This window comes from Cicer arietinum, chromosome 6 (genome assembly GCF_000331145.2).
Source record: "Cicer arietinum cultivar CDC Frontier isolate Library 1 chromosome 6, Cicar.CDCFrontier_v2.0, whole genome shotgun sequence".
NCBI lineage: Eukaryota > Viridiplantae > Streptophyta > Magnoliopsida > Fabales > Fabaceae > Cicer > Cicer arietinum.
The window spans coordinates 3,916,665-3,934,110 of NC_021165.2; the positions used below are offsets into that span (position 1 = coordinate 3,916,665).

Below are 17,446 nucleotides of genomic sequence, written 5' to 3' on the forward strand. Positions count from 1 at the left end.
AGCAGGAATCAGCTTAAAAAGCAAGGGTGTAGTCACCTGCGCAAATTTCTATCAGTGTAAGCTTCAAAGTCACTAAAAATCAAGTAATCAACTATTTAAATATATTTCAGAATCTAATATTCAAAATATATCAAGATTACCCGTGAAACAGACTATAACATTCAAATCTATGCACAAGAATTTCAAAACAGCAAGGCTCAATATTTACAAGTGATACCCTGCTAAAACTTCACTCAAGTTTACTAGGGATAATCTGCTTGTACACTTGTATGAAAAAGATCAATTAAAGATGGCCAACAAATAAAAACATAATACCATACACCAACGTTTCACTTATGCTTGCAAGCTGAATATCCTGTAACTACAAGCAAGTCACTGGTGTTGCGCCCTTCAACATGCTTTTCCTTTTATTTATACATTTTTCCACAAGAATTGTTTCACATTACAAAAGTGTCTCAAACACAAGTTGCAATATATAGGGGAGTAGAATGATCATGGTCTGCAAGGCTTGCAGCAATAGTTTTCCCTGAGTAGAGGAAAACCTTGAAAGCAATCCAAAATGGATAAAGATAGCCTAACAACCCTAACCAGTGTTCAGAGAACATAAAGGTTGTGTATGCTAATTACAAAATTAATGAGCTTTGGCAGGATCTAACATGACAGACAGACAAATGGATAATGTCTGTAATATTGTATAGAGACTAAATGGATAATGTCTTCAATATTGTACGGGGATAACATGGCTCAAGTAATACAAATCACACAACACCAACAAAGTAACAAGTGATTGCTAATTTGAATTCATGACAGATGAAATACACCAGGAGTACTTAAAGGGCAACATAGTGTTTATGATTACTATATAAACTATAATTCTGTAAAGCATTGTCTGCATACCAGACTGAGAGCTGTTGTTCCGAGGAGCAATAAATACAACTTTCCCTGCAGTAAGGATTAGGCCTTCAGTTTAACTGTGTATTTAAAGGTGACCACAGAAATATAGGAAGATAAATTTCACTGTCTTCCGAAGCATAAGCACAAATTAACTAAAAGGAACGTCTAAAAATGAAATGTGTACCTCAACTAAATGAACATTTGAAGCACGACTGAGAAGAACAAAGGCAAATTCCCCAATTTGTGCCAAGGACATCCCAACCTACGCATGTGGAATAACCTAAGGCTCCTTTGTCAATGAAATGTATGATGTAACTAACAAGCAGATGTAATAGTATTAACTGTTGTCAAATCTTACAAGGACTGAAGTCTTGTTGTTGTATCCAAACCCCTTGACAACAGATGCAGCTACAATTGTTTTTATAATGATCACCAATATAACAGCTGCCAGTAAAATGTCAACATGATTCCAAAGGAAATGGACATGTATAAGCATCCCAATACTGGCCAAGAACAGAGCCGCAAAAAAGTTGCGAATTGGCTCAACCTAATATCACAAAATTTGAGTAAAGCTCAAATAAGTATGGCAAAACATGGATTCATCTCAAAATGTATGTCTTCCAAAAAGGCTCCCTGAAATTCAACTCGGTGGGCCACCCACTTTACAAGAATCCATGATGAAAATAGATAGTACCAAAAAGAATATTCAAACATTCCCCTCCTCTCAAATAATGATGCTTTACACAAGTATTTATGGAGAAAAAATGGGAAAAACAATTGACTTTGGGTTGGAGAGTTGGTGCAAATTACACTATTGTAAAAACTTCCTAATCTTGAAAACATATAAAGTAAAACTAGCAACTACAAATAATATACATCTTAAGGAAAATGTGTTACTTGTTCAAGCGTATGTTGACCAAGATCCGTTGTTGATATCATCACTCCTGCAGCAAATGAACCTAGTTCAAGGCTTAAACCCAGCTTATCACTACACTGAAATGAAATAACAAATTATCAAAACAATTTGCCAAACGCCCACAAGTTGTTTAGAATTCATAAATGTAAGTATAATGCGTCAGAAATGCATGTATTTAAGCAACCACTAAGATGTAGGGAAGAAAAGTTGGGTCCATAGACATAAGTCATTATACATTGAAAGGAAACAAACAGAGACTTTTACCATGATTAAGGGCACTTAAACAGTGTAGATAAGAAATCAGACTACAGTATATTAAGAAGATAACACTCTTGCCAAGTAAAAAAAAATTGAAAATAAAGAATGGATAGAAACAAACCCAAGCAACTATTAGGCAGAATGCCACTGATGCCAACTGATAAAGTTCATTGGTCTGCACAAGAAAAATACAGAAAAATACAGTTAAAAAGTAACACAGGAACAAACTTCCAACAACAGAGCAAATGTCTATGTTCACCTGAGATGATAAGCTTATCATAAGCTTAAGGAACCACGGGACGCAAGTACGAGATAATACTGACAAAACTACCAGAAATGTCATTAAGATCAACAACCTGAAACAATAAAATTAAGTATATCAGAAAGAATAAATGACTGAGACAAGCATGCTATCAAACAGGAATAAAGCTGATGTTGTCAGCATATCAAATCAAGCAATGAAACGCAACCATGCTATGTTAAGTTAGTGCTGCTACTCTGCCAGACATACCAAACTAAAGCATATAATAGTGGTAACTTCTTCCCACCCCCAATATTCTCAAAAGCCTCCAATTGTGTCCGGATTAGCCAATCTGGAGGTGCAAAAATACATGTCTAGATTAGCCAATCCAGACGTGTATTTGGGAGTTTTTTTATAACATTGGAGGGTGGGAGAAGAAGCCACCTGTAATCTAAGGGAAGATACTGGTATCAGCAAATTTATTTTTCCGCATGAAACCCTGTTATACCGCCCACTCCACCTACGAGAACCAAAATATTAGAAGCCGACTCTAAAAAATGACTGGATTTCCTTTATCATGCCTGTTATCCAAGTGAACTTCATTAATCATTGCAACCCTTTAAGGACACATTCAGTTGTATGGGTTCAATATAAAGTCTGATTAGCAATTTACGTGTAACACAAGAAATAAATATACTGAATACACTCATTCTAGATGGCCATGAGGATGAAGTCTAAACTATGAACATTGCAACCCTTACAAGTATTTTTTGAAAGAAAAAGAAGGATTGAAGTGACTTCGTTTAGACTATGAACATTGGGGTAACAAATTCAAAGGATAATCTGTGAAGATCTGTAGACCTCAAAACGCTATTATTTTTAACTTACTTGCATCTACATATTTATAAAATCTCTTGACAAGCCAAGAATAAAAACTATGAACACAGTACCTTTTTTAAAGTCTAGAAAATGTAAGGTCAACTGGACAGTAGTCACACTGGAAAGACAGGATCAGAATACAAAGAAACAGCACTGGAGAACCTTAGGGGTCTAATGGCCCCTATTATAGATCTTCATAAACCATGCTGAGATAGAAATATAGCATAAATAAATGACAGTCCACCCTATAATTAACTTACGATTTAGCCATGGATATTATTCCCTGAAGAACACCTGATGTTCCACCCAAGACAGGAAGCAGTGCAAAGAGCAAACCAACAGCACAATCCTGGAAAGAACCAATAACGTTGAATATTGAATTTTAAAGTATATATGAGAGATGATCTCAGGGTCATTGTTAGCACTAGTTTCCACTCTTTTTACATGACTGTCGCAGCAATGTTGTAGTCATACATGTCCATCTACAATTATAAAAGTAATAGTACATACCTGCAGTATCAGAGTTCCAATTATAACCTGACCATGAAGGGCATTGACGCTATTCCTTTCCATTAAAAATTTCAAGACCTATGGGCCAAAGAAGAATAAAAGCACATTCAGACATTGATGAGGAAATAAAATATTCTTGGAGAAAACACTTTGATTGGGTGTGACAGCGAGGAAGGATGATAACATCTAGAATCGAAGTGATTGAAGAAAGAGCTTAGTATTTTCGATTTTTCAAAAACAGAGGGAAACTCTGATATAATTTATTTTTTTCATTACAATTGTACATATCTCACATATTTTTTGCTAGTATCTCTGATATAACCAAATACTACGAAAAAATTGAATTATGATAACAAAAGTTAAAAAAAAAAAAAAAGAAGATAAAATTTATCAGTAATTCAATCATTAAATGTTATGTCAAGATTAGAAACATTTGTACAAGGATTTCTTTTTGAAATTTGGTCCATGCATACATAGGCACATGCATATTATATCCTTACTAATGTTGTTTTGGTCTTTTGTTGGTTTGAAATGAAAGTCAAAGACAGCATTTTATTCATCGTTTAATTATCACATCACATACTTTGAGCCAGGACTTATTTGTAGCTGGGACAGACACAACATCAGTCACAAATGAATGGGCAATGGCAGAGTTGCTACAAAAACCAGAGATATTGAAGACAACAAGAAAGGAACTTCAAAAGGTCATCAACAAAAATGAAGGACTTAAAGGTTCAGATATCACTAATCTCCCTTACTTACAACTTACAAGCAGTTGTAAAAGAAACCCTTAGGTTGCATCCATCAGCCCCTATATTAATCCACACTTTTTATCATACAATTTTTCTTTTTTATCAATTCTTAATGTGTTGATTTTTCCTTTTAATCTTATGCCCCTATCAGAGAGATATTACTATCATATGATCAACGAATCTTCTAATCCATTACACTTAATTTGTCTATTTCGTCCCTAAACTTCTACAGTTCTACTTATTTGGTCTAGTTGCTAAGCATATTGCAATTAATACTTAGACTCTAAAATCGGACCGCCACCTTCAAACAAAAATACCTTTTTCATATTTCCACTGGTCCCGTAATTTAATTAACTCTTGCTTCGAAAAAGAAAAACTTAACTCTTACTTTTACTTGGTTGAAACTTGAAACACTGTGAAGTCTGTTTAGAATATAGAAATAGAAATATGAATCGCCATCAAATCCAATCCAAGCGCGCCCAAGCAATAGCATATTTCAATTTACAATTATTAAATAGCGGGCATAGGTTATTTGAAATACGTATAAAGCCTGAAGTAAAACAACATCAAACTCTAAGTGTCTATCATAGTGTGACAAATTTGTACTCATGTACTTCACATTTATACTGTAGAAAAGGGATATCAGAAATTGTGATCAGCAAATTACCACTGCTGTTGAAGACATGGATAGAAATGCACCAACAAATATTCCTTCAGATGATTTACCACCACATAACTGCAGATATGGTTTAGGTGCATATATTAGATTTCACTGTCACTAAAGTGGAGAATATTGTAATAAACAATAGTACAAAACATCATTGCTTGTTTCACTCAACTGGATACCTCAAAATCAATACATGATCCTACAGAACTATTTAAAGAGTTTTAACATATCTAGAAAAGTATTAGCTCCGCTCCACAGGCCTGCATTGAACTAGATTTGATAACAGGGTCATTCATTCACTAATATTTAAGTAACACTAATATTCAAAACTACCATGGTATAGATACACGTGTGGGAATGTTTAAGTAACACTAAAGAATAAAAAGAAATATAACTTTTACAGGTTTTTCTCCTTGCATTTGTGACTTATAATCGGAGAAATGAATGAATATATGTGTAATTAGTGAGTATGAATAATACACTTTCAACAAAGTAGGGCCTTATGACAATACAATCATGTAGGCAAAGCAGAAAACCCACAACAACTGGTGAAGAACTTCTGTCACGACCTAAGTTATCTTTTCAAAATATTTATAGAAAGGAAGTATCAGACATACCGAAGCTGTTATTCCACACAAGCACATAAATAAGAGAATTTGCAGCAGACCTCCAAGAATAGCCACTGCCCGAACAACTCGAAGCTGCAAACATGAAAAGTCAGATTTACCCCATTTATGTATGAGCTGAAAATACACAAGTTTAAGCGAAAGGAATAAATCAAGTATACAAGCCAACCTTTGTTGTGGAAAACTCTAAGCCCAATGCAAAGAGCAAAAAGATGACACCAAATTGAGCAACTGTCTCGACCTGCAAGGAACGGAAGCAGTTGTGTGAGATTATTTGAAGATAGATTAAATATTGCAAGTTACTTTAATTATGACTCTTTTTCAATATGTAATATTCGAATATATCATGTACGACATCATGATCCCATTCACACTGTTATTTTATTTCTAGAAATAATGTGACCGGCTCAAAGAAAGAGAAAACAATCAGTAGAGTACAAAACAAAAGAACTATATGGGCAACGTACTTGGACCATTTCACTAACAAAACTCAAACCTCCTGGTCCAATGAGGGATCCTGCTAACAGATATCCAGTCATAACCTGCAAATGTGATTGTATGGATGATACAACTTTAATAGGTGTACTACAGAAATAGCTATCCTTTCAAAAAAAAAAATCAGTTAGTGATCAAACCGGTTGTCCAGCACAAGCAAAGGCAATGCCACCACAGGTGGCAGAGACAATGACAACCACAAGATCTGATATCAATCTGCAAATATCGAATATTAAAAAGGTAAGCAGCCTGACTAGTTAGTAGTTGCAGCCACTCATACACATAATGTCACTTAAAAAAAAAATAAATAAATAAATAAAAAAGGATAGGAACTGTAAGTAAACCTCAAATCTAATTGCAGAACAGGGTACTTTGACTTGGGATTAGATATGATAAAGACATTGTCCTGAAGATAAAAAAATTAAGAGTACTTTTAAAAACAGTAGTACATGTCCAAGTGTATTTTTCATACATATCATGATGATATGGTAGTAAAAAATATTATTGAATTCTGTAAGTTTGAAAAATCTAAACTTCAAGAGCTTGACTGAGACATACCTTTCGATCAATTAAAGTTGGCATATCCTCAACCCGGTTCTCACTGTCCAAATTGAAAACGTCATGGAACTGAAATGACCTGATAGAAAACTTGCCAAATGTCAAAATTGCTGAAAACGATTATTAGCATTGCATTAAATTATTAAAAATCAGTTATCTCTTGAAGAAAAACCAACAATCCAATTAATCTACAAGACAGAGGTGCGTACTTTTCCTCTTTGCTCTCATTTTTCTTGGGCTTAACTCTAGCAACAGTTTCTAAAACAGCCTGATACAATGAGCATGTCATGAGAAGGAAGGACATTAGTTCATAAGTGTATTCAACACCTATCAATAAGTCACCCATAAAAACCCTCAAAAGTTTTTTCAAAAACATGGAGGGCAGCAAAATAACCAATCCCATTCCCACCATAAAATTCATTATCTCAGATAAAATCTAAAAGACATCTTTGACACATCATAAGTGAAATCTGAATATATAATATCATCTATCATGACCTCTGTCCTAAGATTAGCACAATTCTCCTCCAATGAATTATCATCAACCAAATTAAATTCTTACCACATTGAACTCTAGCCTAAAGGCTAAAGCTAAATACTTATATTACCAAAATAAGGCCGTTGAACTACACCCATTGCCCCTAAGGCTGCTTCACATTTAGCAGCATGTATAACTTCCAGAGACAATTAAAAAATAGCATAACAAGGAATTAACTACAAACCTGCTGTTCAGCAACACTGTTATTGAAACTACCAGCATCAGTACCTGCAAAACAGTCAAGGTAACTCACCAAGTACACTCATTTGAATAAAACTTTCCACGTAGTAAAAGACACAACAATGCCATGACAACGTATCCACATAAAAGTATTCAGAACTCGAAAGCATTCCATAGGTTTCCCATCATAAAATCCAATAAACATGGAACGAATTTCACTAATAACTTTTTCCCCTATCCTCAAGCCCATCAATTTCACAACACAAATCAGAAAATTGGACAGGTATCCAAAAGTGAAAAAGAAACTCCAATTAATCCACATTTTCGAATACTCATAAGGAATAAGCATCCATCAAAACACGATCCGAAAATTTCAGCAACGAAATTAAAAAATGCATAAGCATTAAAATAAGAAAAGGTGAGAGAAGCTAGATCTACAAACCTTCGTTCTGTTCATTCTCCGGGAACTCCCTTTCGAGAGCCCGATCAATCATGTTAGCGAGACTATCCTCGTTGGATCCCGCGAGCGAGGCATTGCCAACGGCGGTTGCGTTGGTTTCCGGTAAAAGAAGCTCTGATTCCGGCACAGAGTTCTCGTCAAGGAGAGAGAAAGAGAATGAAGGATAACAGATAAGTAGATCACAGAGAATGAGAACTTTGAGAATCGTATGTGATAGTAACCTCATCTCCCAGGCTCAGAGAGAGAGATAGATAGTAACGGGAGAACGTTACGGCAACACCGCAAGAGTTAACAGCACCGTCGTGTTTAGCGCGCGAAATCTCTCTCACTCTTTTAACGCTCACATAAAGATGAAGACAGAGAGATTGCGAGTTATGCTTAGAGATAGAAAGAGAATAAGGTGGAGTGAAAGTGTGAAAGTGTGAAAGTACCAAAAAGTCCTCGATGTTCGGTGAATGAAAATTGAAAAGGTAGTTCAGATGTGAGAATTGCCTGTTGCAAGTGGGAAGGAAAATGCACGTACAGCCAAGCGCGTGGGTCAATCCAAAATCAAGATGCTTGCTTACTTATGTCGTAACTTATGCAAATTGCAGGTATTGAAGATGTTTCCAATAATATGCAGACACGTTCAACAATAAGCAACCGTTACCAATTCCATGAGAATGCATTACTTCTATCAAACAAAAAGAAAATTTGAGTATACATTACTCACACAATAAAAACTTTTGCTATTTTCTGAAAAACGATAACTTTTGCTATTACTTTTATATTTTTGTAGAAAAATAAACCATTATATTTTTAGCTTATGTGAGGTTGAGTATTTTTGCTTAAAGGATTTATGTAACTATTTTTTTAAATGAGTTAGAGGGGCATGCAACCAAGAACGGATCTATGTTTATCCAATAGGGGTCGCTGGTTCGCTAAGTTACAAGTTGTTGAATAACTTTATTTTTATCATTAATTAATAAAAAATTTAGTGTTGCTCCTAAAAAAGTATTAAATAACTTTATTTATGAAGAATTAAATATGCAATAATGTGGGAAATATTATTCAATAATTATTTAGTTGAACATACAGAGAAAAATATACAAATGCTAGAGAAACATTATTCGCAGATGTTTAGGTGTTGTTAATTTTTCTTTAATATAAAACGACATAGTTCTGATAGTCGTTAATTGTTTTTTAGTGATAATTAATAGTATATTATTATTTACTTGTACATTGATATACTTTTATATATATATATATATATATATATATATATATATATATATATATATATATATATATTTTTTGTATACAATTTTGTCTCACTAATATAAATTTTTTGTGTCCACCCATGAATTGACCGTGTTAATTTAATTTACACTGCAATTAAAAATTAATCACTATGCCACTTCAACTAAACAATTTTAAAATATTCTTAAAGGACTGAAATGACATAGCAAGATAGTACATCTTCGTTATCGGTATAAAATGATTTTATATTAATAGTATATATATTTTAAGCTCTTTTAAAATTTTAAAAATTAAATTGATATTAATAATTTTTATTATTAAATTAAATAAACTTTTATAAGTGACATTTGTTCAATATAGTCTTTTGTAAGAAATAAGACAACAATTTGAAAACGGTTGTTATATATGTCTAAGGAGACAATTATCAAATATTATAATAGAATTATAATAGAAATAATTTGAAGATGTCCCATAAATATTATTTTAAGGAGACAATTATCAAATATTATAATAGAATTATAATAGAAATAATTTGAAGATCTCCCATAAATATTATTTTAGGGGACATTTAAACGGTGTTGGAAAAATAGTATCTATAATAGACATAAAATATTGTATTCACTTTTAGACAATAATTTACACATGATGTTTAAGAAATATTATTAGAGACAATAAATATTATAGTGTATCTAAATAGTATATTAAATCGATAAATATATAAAATTACAATGTACATAGAATTATGTAAATTAAAATAAAATTATTTATTAATTATTGGGTTGACTTATCTAAGTGTATGATTCGGTTAGTATCTGTGCATTGTATTAAAACACGAGGGAATTTGATTCGATAGTTTAATTAATTTTTATAGTTTAATTAACTTTTAAAAATTAGTAAAAAGTTTTTATATTTCTGTCAAATAATTTAAAAAATATTTGACTTTAATCATAAATATAATTTTTTAAATTATACATATAAATAATTGTAATATAACGGCATTACATAGGATTGAACATTAGATCAGGTTAGGAGAATTCGAACCCAAAAATATAAACCGACTCAAATCATTATACAAAGTGCAATTCTTTTACTCATAGTAATGAGTTTAGATTTTATAAGAAAGAAACTTAAACATAGACTCATCTACTCTTATTCTATATAATATCAGATAAAATATAGAGGAAGTCATATTTTATTTTTAAATATCAAAATAATGTATTTATGTTCTATTTTATATCAACTTTTATATTCCAACTATATTACTTGTAAAGTTGTAAAACGCCATAAGACTCCCCTTGGGGCTCTAGATAAAAACAGCAAAAATCTCTCTACCCTAGCCATAATAAAATCACCTCTAGAGTCTAGACAACATACACCAATATTTGAGGCATTTTAAATAAATAAAAAACTATTCACCAAAATAATTCTCTCCATTTTTTTATTCTTTTTATTTATTTTGTTATTATAGTTTAATGTATATATTTGTACATGTTTTTAGAACATATGACATAAATAACATATTTATTGATTTTATATATAAAAAATTATAGTAATTGTATTTTTTATATTTTTTTTAGAAATAGAGAGGATCTCAACCTTAAAATCATCTATTAGTAAAATTACATGAGTTGATCCTTGAAATTGTCAAATTAATTTTGAATTTTGTAAATTGACAAATACATATCTAAAAGTGTAAAATATCAATAAAAGTAAGTTTATATAAACTTTTACCGTTAAATATTTTGATGTGGCGTTGGTAATTGAATATGTGACTTATCCATATTGATTCCATATCAATGCCATATTCTCATAGACAAATTGTCGATAAAAATTTTATCATCTCAAAGACAAATTTGTGAGTAATTGTACATGGACTAATTAATTCATGAAATATTTAAATTTAAAAAAAAAATTAATCTAGATTTTGATCACGTTAATATGAGATCAACATAGAAAAGTCGAATATTCTATTAACATCCCACGTCATATTCTCTAATGATAAAAATTTAAACATAAACAATTTTGACTACAATTTAACTTTATAATTTTAAAAATGTATTTGTCAATTTACAAAATTTAAGAATTATTTTGACTGACATTTACAATTTAAATGATCAATTTGTCTATTTACTTAAAAAAAAAAAAAAAACTAAAAAACTACATGAAGCAAATCATAACTAAATCCCTCAAAAGAAAAACAAATACGGCCTAAAGTCCTAAACCACGAGTTTATAAACAATGTGCCCATGGTCCCTTTCCTAAAATCTCTCCTCATAGTACTCACTCAACTTTCAATTCTCAAAAGTCTAAAAGTTAGCACATTCACTCAACAAAACTAAAATTTCCACCCACTATTTTCCCAAAAAGTAAAGTAAAAGAAAAAGAGTGAGTAACTAACTAAGATGGGTGTAAGCAACAACATAACAGCAACTCTAAACTTCATAGCCATATTATCCTCAATTCCCATAATAGCCTCCGGAATTTGGCTAGCATCAAACCAAGACAACCAATGTATCAACCATTTCCGATGGCCAATTGTCATACTAGGAATCCTCGTACTCCTCGTTTCTTTAGCTGGTTTTGTCGGTGCTTATTGGAACAAACAAGGTCTTTTGGCACTTTACCTTTTCACTATGGCGCTTCTCATAGCTATCCTCCTTATAATCCTTGTCTTTGCCTTTGTCGTTACAAGACCCAATGGAATCTATGTTGTTCCTGGAAGAGGGTATAAAGAGTATAGTTTAAATGGATTTTCTTCTTGGCTAAAGAAGCATGTTACTGGTTCTGGAAGTTGGGAGAAGATTAGGTCGTGTTTGGCTGTTTCTGATGTTTGTATTAAACTTACCCAGAATTATATCACCGCTGATCAATTTTTCAGTTCTCATATCTCTCCGTTACAGGTAACCTTATCAATTCTCTCTTTTTTTTTTCTACAAAAATTAAATATTGCCTATTAGTACTAACTAATTAGAGAATGAAATTGGTGTGTTTTTATTGTGTTGGTGTTTCTAATTTTAGTAATTTAAGAGCCTGCAATTTCTGGTGGTGATTTGCTATTGCTTCTTAGAAAAAAACAAGATGTAAATTATTGTTTTCGTAAAAGAGAATTACTGTATTTTATGGAGGCACTTATTGCTCAATTGTCTGTAGCTCATATCATAGACCCACATCACATGATCCCATGTTACTATGTTTATTAATGAATTCGATAATTACATTTTTATATTCATAGGAATCATAAACTCAAAACTCAAAAGTATTAGTTTTCGGTGCATGAAATTTGGTCCTCTTAACTTTACCCAAACAATCGAATTAAAAAAATAATTAATTTAAATTTTTATTTATTAAATAAAAATAAAAATTATTTAATATATATTTTTGAGTTATTAAAAGTATAAAAGAAAAAATATCATATCTTAAACAAAATTACGAGATAAAAATAAAATAGATATCAAAGATCAGAGATGAAAGGATTGTCATATAGAGGAAGTGGTAAATTTTGATAAATTTTATTAGAGGACTAAATTGAAGACAAAAGATTTATAAACGTCTACTTAACCACTAAATCATTCTATAATTTGATATTATTAGTGAGACATTTAATATATAAATATCATATATTATAGATAAATTTATTTTATGTAAAAAGAAAATATTGAAGTGAATTGGCTCTGATTAGAGGTAGTATCAAAGAGGTGCATCGTCTCCAACAAAAACTATTTTCACCTCTCTATCTTTTATTTTTTCTCTTCAGCTTTCTATTCTCTCTACCTCTATCCAGAATTGGGTGGAGAGGATCTATTTATGCAGTATCACTCATATATCTTACGCCTGGAAGAGGAAACTCTAACACATTGTATAAACTATTAGTATTAATTTTTGTCTAAATAAATTATTGTTTCTTTTTTTTACGTAAAATAAATTATTGTTTTGAAACATTTATATACAATCATTTTATAATTTGAATTATGTCACTCCTTAATTTAGTCCTATAGACAGACTTCTCTTGACTCATATGATTAATTAATCAGATTTAGACAGAAAAATTGATTTGGTACCCATGAAACCGAATCCACAAACACTAGAAAGTTCAGTTTTAAAATAATTAAATAACTTGTATTTTTATATGTGCATTTTCAAATAACTTTTATTTTATTAAAGTATTTCTCAACATAACATATCTTTTAGTGAAGCTGGTGGATATCCTTCTTTCCATCCCTCTCCCAGATCCAGGGGACTCTGTCCCAAAGGGTAAATGTGAAATTACTCAATTTTGCTTGTAGCTAGTAGGAATTATAGTACCCGTGACTTTTTAAGAGGGACCAATATAATATATATTGTGCCCCTACCCAATCAATTCATAATATAATACGCACAAACAATGCATTAGTTAAAAATAAAATCCATGTGTTGGATCCAAAATTACTACTATTTATTGACAATTGTTGATGATAATAAACTACTTTTCACCATGTGAATTGTAATCTTTAGTTTTCTTCCCATCTTATTCTTATCTTTGACCCACCATTAAGCCTTGGATTAATTATTTGTTTGAAATCTGAGGTTAATATACACTTAACGTGTTCACACACTCCACGGGCTATATTTGGGTCCTTTAAGTTTATGGTATAAATCTAACCGTCTTGTCCATTTTCAAAAATTCCTATGTCTATGAATACCCTGAAAATGCATCTTTAGGAAAAGACACTAGACACATCCCTTGTTACTAGCTTGACTAAACCATATACTAATGCCACGTGGAAGTGGCACCTTCATTAGTATGATTGAGACACCCGAATGTTCCATGTGAGATAGCTACTCACCAATTCACTTAGAGAGAAATTGTGAAAAATTTAGACATTCATTAACCAGCCTAGTATTGTTAAGCTCATTGTTTTGTCCCTCTTGCACAAGATAAAAATGTTATGCTTGCTTGCTCGTGACATGGTCTGGAAGTTGTCTCCCCATCTTTTATGTGTTTCTAAACAAAAAGTCGGTGACCGCAATCTGACCAGCAACATAAAGATTTTCATGTTGCAACGCGATTGTTGAGGTTTTATCATCTACATTTATCCATAATTTTCTTGCAATATTAAACGGCAGGGTCACTGCAACTGCTATTTAAAACTTTGTACTACTTCAAAGTTCAATCAATATTTTGAAAATAGCAATGATATATGAAAATTCACTTTTTTACATTCGAGCAACACTTTATTAATCATATATGATAATATAGGTAACTCAATTGAGTAAATAGTTAATTCAAATTAGAGTCAATAATGTGGTTAATTCAAATCAGAGTCAATAGTGTGGTTAATTCAACTCCATAATTAACCATAATTTTCAACGTGATCTAAAATAATCATCTATTCATCTGAATTAACCATATTTTTGTATGCAATTAGCAAGGTGTGGGAGGGGTGCGGAACAATGGGTCTCCATGAAACATTTGTTTTGAAAATTAAATAAGATAAAAAAAGTTTCTACTAATCATGGTTAGGAATTTGTTTGATTGCAGTCAGGATGTTGCAAACCTCCAACAATATGTGGATACAATTATGTGAGTCCCATAACATGGACAAACCCTGTGAATCCAATGGCTGATTCAGATTGCTACCTGTGGAACAATGATCAAAACCAACTATGCTACAATTGTAATGCTTGCAAAGCTGGTCTACTTGGAAACCTAAGAAAAGAATGGAGGAAAGCAAATATTGTTCTGATTGTTGCAGTGGTTGTTCTTATATGGGTTTATGTCATTGCTTGTAGTGCCTTTAAGAATGCCCAAACTGAAGACCTCTTTAACCGTTACAAACAGGGTTGGGTTTGACATCTCTCATCAAATCAAATCTAATGATTTCCACAATGTTTGAACTTTGCAGCTGCAGTAGGATCCAAATCCGAGTATATCCTCATTTCTCACTTAGAACATTTTCAACTTTTTTATACTGAGTCTTTTTATTGTTAGCTCTCTATTTATATGCATTGTAAGTAAGTTCTCATGTGATGTGAAGTTTTTCGTGTATGGATCATCTTCAGCTGCTGCACAGTATGTAGAGTTGTCAGGTTTAGATAAATAAATTTTCTCTATATAATCTGAAAACTCTACTTACTGTAATACGGTATATTGTAAAGATATGATCATATGAGTGTTTTTATATAAGAAAAAGTATGGTCCAAGCATATGATTAAAGTGATTCTATATTGTAAAGATGTGATCATATGAGTGTTTTTATATTTTAATACTATCAACTATCAAGATATTCATGAGCATAAACAATTATGAATGCAGCAATGATATTTATACACTTTTATTATTTATTTACACGCATTCAAACTGTGCTGGCAACCAATAGCATAGCACCAATTTTTATTTTTTTTTTATTTATCTTTTTTAATAGTAGTATTATAGGACACCAAAAAATATTAAGAGAGAAAGGTCGACTTTGCACTATAAAACTCAAAAACAAAACAAAAAACCAAAAATTCAAAAATATAGTGCAAAGTCTAGAGCTGATCTGCTTCAAAAACCATAAATATTCTAGTGCAAATTCAAAAACCATAAATATTGTTATTTAACATCAGCTCTAGACTTAGCAGATTGGTTCCATTAAGAAAGATGGATTGAGTACTCCAGTCAATAGAGCAGTTCTCCAAAGTGTATCCATTGTCCAACCAAATGATATCTAGAAGAAGTGAAAAGTAAGCTATTCTTTGAAAGTCTATTTAGAAAAAATATTAAGAATTAAGTTTGATCCATGATCTACGTATGATATTTTTTTAAGTTTAAGTTTGATATTTATAAATGTTTAATATGATATGATAGTTTATTTGAAAATTTATTTTATATTAATATTTTTAATTAGTCAATTAAATAAAGTAGATTTTTTTTATTTAACATGACATTTTAAAAAATTTCATTTTACATCATAATATTTTAATTCTATTTTGTTATAATATTTTTTAAAGTGTCAAAAACTAGTGTAAAATAATATAATTAAATTATTAAATGGAGGCGGTATGTATTAATTAAAATATTATAACTAAAATCAGATAGAAAACAAGAGAGAGAAGAGAGAAAACACCAACATTAGAGGCGGTATGTATTAATTAAAATATTATAATTAAATTTATAAAAATTATATAATTTATTGTGTAAAGATTCGCATAATTTATACATCGTCACAACTTTAAAAAGTTTAAAAAATTAAAAATTCAATTCACATCAATTTTACGACTTGCACATGTCACAGAATTTTCACCTCATATTTCACACATTTTAAAACTTCACACAATTTTGATGAAACTTTCTTTTTAAACAGGATATATATATCAATTTTTATGAATTAAATAGCCAATACATCTTTATTATACTTATATATAATTCCACTCTATAATTTTATCTCGATTCTCGATCTTCCTTATCTCTATTCTACGTCTTTATCTATATTATATAATTTGTCTGAACACATCATCCAATATTTTTTTCCTCTTACCAAAAAATTATAAATTTGTATTGAATTTAATTATTTACTCTCATTCAAATTTTTTAATTTTATCAAAAAATTATTTATTATCACATATCATCACTCTAACAACAAATTTTATGTTTTTTTTTTATCGATTTCTATAATCTATGTCGACATATATGAAAAAAATGTATTATACAATTTATCTTGATATATATAGAAAAGATATATTATTTTCAGTTTAATTTAAAAATTAGATAAATATATAACTTTTGATTATAAATAGAAATATATTTAATATAAAATTACATTTTTGGAAAAACTTTTATCGATGAATTTTATTGAATATATAAAAATAGTTAAAAAAAATTTATTATTTATGTTAAAAAAAATTAAAAAAGTAACAATGATTAATTGCGACAAAATTGTCAAAATTAAATTATAGAGGTACATGTATACTTGTAATTACATATCATATGTTGCAAAGACGTCAGTTGTAGATTACAGAATGCCAAAGACGTGAGCTATAGATCAGATTGTATGAAAGCATTATATTTGATTACATACTCAGACATCAACTAATCGATTAATTTTAAATACATTAATGGCTGTGAGTTGTAGATAGGATTGTATAAAATTATTCATATATTGTATCATATAGATGGATTATGTTAGACATATTATTTAAAAATGATTTGTTTAATAATGAAGGAATAAAAAATAAAAAAACACTCTAACATCTAACAAGCTACGAAGAACCAATT

At 30.6% G+C, this 17,446-nt stretch overlaps 2 protein-coding genes across 4 annotated transcripts in view; one reads left to right on the forward strand and one right to left on the reverse strand.

Annotated features, from left to right (window-relative positions):
- The window catches only part of LOC101500554 (K(+) efflux antiporter 4), a 9,493-nt gene extending 1,069 nt beyond the window's left edge, over positions 1-8,424 (reverse strand). Inside the window, exons 1-19 of one of the 3 annotated variants that reach the window (XM_073369676.1) lie at positions 7,957-8,415; positions 7,519-7,562; positions 7,006-7,064; positions 6,797-6,875; positions 6,583-6,644; positions 6,379-6,454; positions 6,211-6,285; positions 5,913-5,984; positions 5,735-5,818; positions 5,118-5,186; positions 3,699-3,776; positions 3,449-3,537; positions 2,328-2,424; positions 2,190-2,243; positions 1,792-1,887; positions 1,253-1,441; positions 1,079-1,156; positions 898-942; positions 1-36 (exon numbers count right to left, since the gene is read on the reverse strand). In XM_073369676.1, the coding sequence (XP_073225777.1) occupies positions 1-36; positions 898-942; positions 1,079-1,156; positions 1,253-1,441; positions 1,792-1,887; positions 2,190-2,243; positions 2,328-2,424; positions 3,449-3,537; positions 3,699-3,776; positions 5,118-5,186; positions 5,735-5,818; positions 5,913-5,984; positions 6,211-6,285; positions 6,379-6,454; positions 6,583-6,644; positions 6,797-6,875; positions 7,006-7,064; positions 7,519-7,562; positions 7,957-8,200 (1,626 nt within the window). In that variant the 5' untranslated portion in view covers positions 8,201-8,415. Of the gene's footprint in view, positions 37-896; positions 943-1,078; positions 1,175-1,252; positions 1,442-1,791; positions 1,888-2,189; positions 2,244-2,327; positions 2,425-3,448; positions 3,538-3,698; positions 3,777-5,117; positions 5,187-5,734; positions 5,819-5,912; positions 5,985-6,210; positions 6,286-6,378; positions 6,455-6,582; positions 6,645-6,796; positions 6,876-7,005; positions 7,065-7,518; positions 7,563-7,956 lie in introns of those variants that run through there. The other 2 variants (XM_073369677.1, XR_012163392.1) reach the window with 2 other exon arrangements.
- A 3,002-nt stretch (positions 8,425-11,426) lies between these two features.
- Positions 11,427-15,534, forward strand: LOC101500868 (tetraspanin-2). The gene is made up of 2 exons (XM_004503483.4): positions 11,427-12,113; positions 14,732-15,534. Exons 1-2 carry the CDS (start codon positions 11,616-11,618, stop codon positions 15,041-15,043), a joined length of 810 nt encoding a protein of 269 aa, XP_004503540.1. The 5' UTR covers positions 11,427-11,615; the 3' UTR covers positions 15,044-15,534.
- The last annotated feature ends 1,912 nt before the right edge of the window (positions 15,535-17,446 follow it).